The 6,826-nt window shown below is 42.7% G+C and overlaps 1 protein-coding gene across 1 annotated transcript; it reads left to right on the forward strand.

Annotated features, from left to right (window-relative positions):
* The first annotated feature begins 3,726 nt into the window (after window positions 1-3,726).
* On the forward strand, window positions 3,727-6,583 carry irx3b (iroquois homeobox 3b). Its single transcript, XM_017700001.2, has 2 exons — window positions 3,727-4,135; window positions 4,731-6,583. Exons 1-2 carry the CDS (start codon window positions 3,950-3,952, stop codon window positions 5,622-5,624), a joined length of 1,080 nt encoding a protein of 359 aa, XP_017555490.1. The 5' UTR covers window positions 3,727-3,949; the 3' UTR covers window positions 5,625-6,583.
* Window positions 6,584-6,826: the final 243 nt, after the last annotated feature.

Genomic DNA, 6,826 nt, shown 5'->3' on the forward strand with positions numbered 1-6,826 from the left:
AGAGAAGAAAGGGGGAGAAAGAGAAAGAGGGGAGAAGGGAAGAGGAGAGTGAGTCAAAGGAAAAGGGGGAAGAGAGACAGGAGAGAGAGAATGAGAGAGACAGAGAAAACAGAGAGAAAGAGGGATGGAGAAGGGAGAGATAGAGTAGAGGTAGTGGGGGAGAGATTAATAGGAAAAGGGGGGAAAAGAAGAGAGAGAGAGAGAGAGAGAGAGAGAGAGAGAGAGAGAGAGAGAGAGAGAGAGAGAGAGAAGAAAAGATCAGAGTGAGTGATAGGAAAAGGGAGAAGAGAGAACGGAGGAACAGAAAGCAGAAGGAGAGAGGGGAGCAAGTGTTTGAAAGGGGAGAGAGAGAGAGAGAGAGAGAGAGAGAGAGAGAGAGAAAGAGATGGAAAGGAGAAGGAGAGAAAGAGAGGGGAGGGAGGGATGTTCAATTAATTTGCAAACACCATTTCTCTCTTTTCCCCCTCCTTCAAGTGATTCCAGCGTGCAAATCAATGTTGACAGGTCAGATTGGCTGCCACTAATCTTGGCATAACAACTCTGCAGTCAGAAGCCCTGCGGTAATGGAGTGCTTATTTAGGCTCATAGCCCCGTGCAGGTCCGGAGAGGCGCGATCAATGCTGCTGAGAGATAGGATTGATGAGGTCTTGATAGAAAGCTGAATCTCTAAAGCCACGGAGGATTGTACAGTGTATTTGGCTCAGGTTAATAAAGAAAGGCCCAGAGCCGTGTCCTCCTTTCACCAGTTCCACTATACCTTACAACACCAGACAGTGACTGAAAACACCTCACCACTGCCAAGAGGACCACTCCTGTAGATGGGATTATTCGCTCTGTGTGGTCATGCAGGAAGATGATATGCCTTTGTTGTTAAGATATGAGGACCAGTGGTCATTTGCATAAAACATCTTAAAGGGGAATTCCATCAATCTTTCAAAATTTATAGGAGGTAAACAAAGTCATTCAGAGAGCTCACAGTGTAGGATATGCAGGTAAGGCTGAATAGTACCCAAAGGCACTTTTCTTCCTGATTTTCCACTGTTTATCATTATCCACATTAGATTTAAAAACTCGGAAGACATATGAAGGTTCACTGGTTATTTTGGAGAGTAAATAAAATAGCTGTTTTTGTACTGTAGGCATTGTGAGCCCTGGTTCACCACCACTCTAAAGAAATCTTAACTGTACAAAACAAACTCAGAGAAATACTCAAGTGGAAAGTAAAAAAAAATGTAAACTGTGTTTTAGACTGTAAGTCAAAGTTTAAGCCCTGTACAACTTTATCTCTTAAGCATTTAGGCATTTAACATAACTTAAATGTTTTTACAGATGTTTTCTACAAGAAGCCAGAGGGCTGTACATGTAAATATATGTCTACATAAAACAATGACCCTACAATTAAAGCAGAGATGTTCAAATCAACACAAAGTGTGTTTATTTATTTATTTATTTATTGCTCTGTTTCCATTTAAGGACAACACATTTAGCATTACTTTTAACACAACCCGTGTGTATTTCCTTATGTAACATGGGCAGTGTGTCCAGAATTCAACACAAAGGTGTGTTCAGTGTCTTTTGTGGATAATGAATAGAAATGTACAATTCACTGACGTAATGACTTACATGACAGTATACATCAGTGACCCCCACTTTGTCTGAGTACACTTTCACTTTCCTCAGTTCGCTGCTTTCCCAGTTCAGTCAAATTTTCATTTTTCTTTCTTTCTTTCTTTCTTTCTTTCTTTCTTTCTTTCTTTCTTTCTTTCTTTCTTTCTTTCTTTCTTTTGCCTACACTGTTTCAAAAGGCTACAGCTGGTTTTGTTTTTATTTTTTTCTGCTCTATGGGGAACACAGGAATGTAGGTGCCTGGCACAGTCTGCCATTTGACTTGTCATTTGGGTTTATTTCTCTATGAATTATTAATCACGGTGGTCTATAGTGATCATTTTAGGGAGACAAGGTCAGTTGGTAATGAGACAATCAAAAAGATTAGCATGCACAATGAGACAGAAAATCAGGAGCAGAACTAAATTAATCAGCTGCACATTTTAAAGCATTATTTATTCTTTTTCAGCATCATTCATAATGATCTGGTCTTGTTGGTCATCCTGCTTTCATTTTACATTTTCCTAAGATCCCATGTATCTAAGCCCTGCTTGATTTCATCATTGATCAGCTATAATGCTAAATCAATATGCATCTTGTAGGTATTCCAGTGTTGTGCAGATGTGCAGATGTTCGATAATGTCCTTATCAAACAAATCCATGTTCAGAGAGTGAGATAGAAAGAGAAGAGAAGAAAGAGAGAGACAGAGAGAGAGAGAGAGAGAGGGAGAGAGAGAGAGAGAGAGACTCTCTCTAGTTCATCTTTACATACTTTACATATTAACCAGCAGTAGTACAGATATTTCTGGATAATTTGAGGAATTATTCTCAGGTTTGCAGTTTAGCAGGTCTATCAGCCTTTGGATTGAATCTACAGTGCTTTTTCTTCAGCATGCAGTCACACTGTATTGCATTTCAGTAGCAAATTAGAGGAAAACCTAGAGAAGAGTTGGCAGAGCGTTTGAGGACTGTATGTTTTCTTTTATGTCATAGATTAATGTTTTAAATAAAATTTCTCCTTCAATTTCCTGGTACCGTCATACTGCTAATATATAAACACAACATATGTCAATAAAGTAATAACCACTCGCGGCAAAAAGGGTTCAATATAGTACCAGAAACGGGTTCTAAGACTTGTAACAATAGTGGAACTACTTTTGTGCTAGAATTATTTAAAACGGTTATTCTTTAAAGAAAACAACAGCTTTTCAATCACAATGTATCCATTTAAATGGTTCTTTGGGTGTCCATACAGACCAGCTGACAGTGCAGACCAGCTGACTTCTTCGTTTTATTCATGGAAACAGTATGTTTTTGTTTTGTTTTGCGCGCGGATTATTTCACACAAACATTTCCGTGGATCATTAGTTAGACTTAAAGCCTCGCTGCAGTAAATCTGCTGTGAGCGCGTTTAATGTTGAGCAGACTGGAGGATTTAGATGATACGGCCGTGTCATCTGCAGCTAAACCCACTGACCGCTATTACACACAGACATGAGAGGATGCAGAGGGACAGCGAGTCCGTCCAGGAATTCATTTAGCTTTTCACAGAATTTCAATACCGAAGCTCTTGTTTCCAGAGGATTAACCTCTTTAAACACTTTAAACACTTTATCCGATTATTATTATTATTGTTATTATTATTGTTATTATTATTAATAATAATAATAATAATAACACTTGTAAATGTATTGTAATGTTGGTTTTCATAATCATTACAATGCAATACTAGTTGTCATTTTTATTACTTCTTTTTCTCAGGCCGTTAATAATTAAAGCAGGTGTGTTATTATTGTAATTGGTGACCTGCTAGTGAACACTGTCTTCTCCCTTTCTTTCTGTTTCCTCTCTTTGGGCTAAAGGAGCCTTTCTGAGTTTTTGTAATCGCTCTTTGGCCCCCTCACTGCGCCTAAATGCACAAAAAACTCACCACACTGTTTATCCCGATAACGTCAATGTATTTTGATATGATTACGAGATAATAAGATATAATGCCGGGAGAGCGCGAGCGAGCAAGAAAGAGAAGGAGAGAGAGAGAGAGAGAGAGAGAGAGAGAGTGTTGTGTGCTTAAGAAGTGGGCGGGGCTACGGACCGAGAGACTAGAAATGTCAATCAGGCGGAGGCTCGGGCGCAATCAGAGACGATGTGTGTGAAGAGTGTGATGTGTGTGCGGAGTGTACGGAGCTGACCTCAGTCCCCCCCGCAGCACTAAAGCGTGTCCGCGGCACGGAGCGCGCGCTCGCTTTTCGGCCCGTCGTGTCTCGCGGATCTCTGGAGCTAGAGAGAGAAAAAAGCGACGCTCGCGCCAGCCTGACTCTTCGGACAGGGTCCTCTGGACAGGAACATGTCCATCCCGCAGCTCGCCTACAAGTACGGCAGGGCACTGTACCCCGCCGAGCCCCCCCACGGGCCGCCCGGGGGTCTTTCCGGGGCACTGGCCGCCCTGTACGGAGCGCCCTTCAGCAGCAGCGGCCACGGATACAGCGCCTTCCTGCCTTACTCCAGTGAGCCCGCCGCGCTCAGCCACCTGGTGAGTTCACCGCGCTGACCTGCTGGCGCTTATAAAGAGACGAACTTTTAGAAAACATGCTGGACTTTAGAAACGGTGGCAGCTCCGTCTCTCAGCACAAATAAGACCCATAAATATTTATATTAGTTCGAGATTAAATTAGGTTCGTGATATAATAATAAGAATGCTGCTCACAGTCTCTGTAGATTTATTAAAGAGCGCCTAACTGGGCCTAATACTTTCGCTCAGGCAGTGTAACGAACGAGGCTCTTCTTAAAATAAAGTTTAGCATTTATAAGCTCTATTTTACATTATTGATTTATTTTCTATCGCAGATTTATTTAGACAGAGGGTTAAAATCATTACATGAAAAATAGACATGATTCAAAATATCTAGTCGCATTTATTTATTGATTTGTGAGTGGGAATCTGACTTGATCCTTTTAAAAGACTAAAATAAAGATTATTTTAAAAGGTTTCTCATCGAATTAAAGCTGGTCTTATCCACATGCCGCGTGCAAAAAGCTTTAAACGCTTTCTTTGAAAAGATGCCGAGTTTGAGGTTAATATCAGGACTTTTTTCCTCACTGCTGTTTCTCCGTGTCGGACTCTGCAGGCCTCTCCATACGAGCTGAAGGACAGTCCAGGCATGCAACACCCCGGCTTCCCTCACGCCCACGCGCCCTTCTTCCCCTACGGCCACTACCAGCTCGGCGACCCCTCGCGGCCCAAGAACGCCACCCGCGAGAGCACGAGCACGCTCAAGGCCTGGCTGAGCGAGCACCGGAAGAACCCGTACCCCACCAAGGGCGAGAAGATCATGCTGGCCATCATCACCAAGATGACCCTCACCCAGGTGTCCACCTGGTTCGCCAACGCCAGGAGGAGACTGAAGAAGGAGAACAAGATGACATGGGCTCCAAAGACCAGGACGGACGAGGAGGGCAACGTGTACGTGAGCGACAACGACGAGGGCGAGGACGAAGACAAGAGGGACGAGGACGAGGAGGAGATCGACCTGGAGAACATCGACACGGAAAACATCGAGAGCAAGGAGGAGCACCCCGACTACCGGAGCGACCTCAAACCGGACTCTAAAGTGACGGACAGAAGCGATTCGGAGGGCTTCGAGGACTCGCGAGGACAGGAGAAAAGTTTCCTCAAGAGCGTGATGAAGGACAGCAGGGACAGCAGAGCGGAGGCGGAACGGGATGACCACGGCAAAGGGCCAGGGGCCGAGCCCTTGGGCAATCTAAGTCCACCACAGAAACCCAAAATCTGGTCTTTGGCTGAAACCGCGACCACCCCGGACAACCCGAAAAAGTCCCCGCTGCTGACCAGGAACCACGGGGCTGCGCTCCAGGGCTCAGTGGGGAACCTCCACAGCTGGACCAAAATGGCCCTTTCCGCCCAGCACATGGCTTTAAGTAACCATTACCTGGGACTTAAACACCCGGCCAACAGCACTGTGTCTCACCAGCATGTGGACAGCAGGACTCACGTCTTATGAGCCGTTTCAAATGGACAGTGGACTCATTACTATCTTTATTATTATTATTATTATTATTATTATTATTATTATTGTTTTAAAACTATTTTTATTTTATTTCTTCGTTTTCGTAATGTTTTTGATATTTTTCGTCCTCCTCACGGAAATGTAATAATTTTCACACCATGAAATCTTTGGTTTTGAGAGAGAAGGATAAAAAGGTCTATGGATTTTTTCTAAACATAAACGACATTACATTACATTTGTAATAGACGGATGTTGCCTAGCACTTCCTATCCGAGATGAGACTATAATAGAGTAAAGGTTTATATCGCTAACTTACGAACATTTTCACCTGATTTATTTAGCAGAGTCACGTGATCACGCGTTTATCTCTCTTTCTGAAATCTCAGCATTATTACTCACGTTCCTCTAATTGGACGTTTTAGAGACAGAATAACAAACTAAATTCCCGCCCCATTCAGTCAGTGTGATGTGAAGAGAGGATGGTGCCTTTTTCACGAGCACCAAGGAGCCCCGACCGCTCAAGTCCCGTTTCAGACCGGATCTTCTCTCAGTCCGCGTGTGTTTGACGTACTCTGGACTGTTGAGCGCTTATCCACACATTTCACAGCTCTCGGACGATGCTCGGCGATCTACACCAATGCAGGGCTTCAGACTCATTTTTAGAAGCGTATTTTGACCGTAGTTATGTCTCCTTTATAGCGCACGCGGCGTCTCTCCATTAGCTTCTAACATTCACACGTTCCCACATGTATCATCTAAACGCCATGAGCGCACCTCGAATTCACTTTGACACATTCAGTTCGTTCTTTTCTAACTGGTGTTCAGTTCGCAGTGCAGTAGGCTGTGCTGAATGGTTTTGTAAATGTAAGATGAATTTTACCTACTTGAAAATAATATTGTACAAAACTATATTTTAAATATTAAAACGAAAGACACACTTTTATCCAACCGAATCGAGCAGCCTGTATTTTGGACTCACATTTGCTTGCATGTTCACATGTTTATGATTTTTCCACAGTCATTAAAACATCACCAGACTGATAAACATGAAGACATGAAGGATTTAGAAGGATTTAGATATACTGCAGATACTATAATAGTAGATACTATATGCAGCTTTCTTTCTCTAGATGTTTCAGTTATGTTCTTATATGTTAGTATATATCTCGAATATTTTTTTGCTTATTTATTTAAAG

The sequence above is a fragment of the Pygocentrus nattereri genome, chromosome 11 (assembly GCF_015220715.1).
Source record: "Pygocentrus nattereri isolate fPygNat1 chromosome 11, fPygNat1.pri, whole genome shotgun sequence".
Classification (NCBI taxonomy): domain Eukaryota; kingdom Metazoa; phylum Chordata; class Actinopteri; order Characiformes; family Serrasalmidae; genus Pygocentrus; species Pygocentrus nattereri.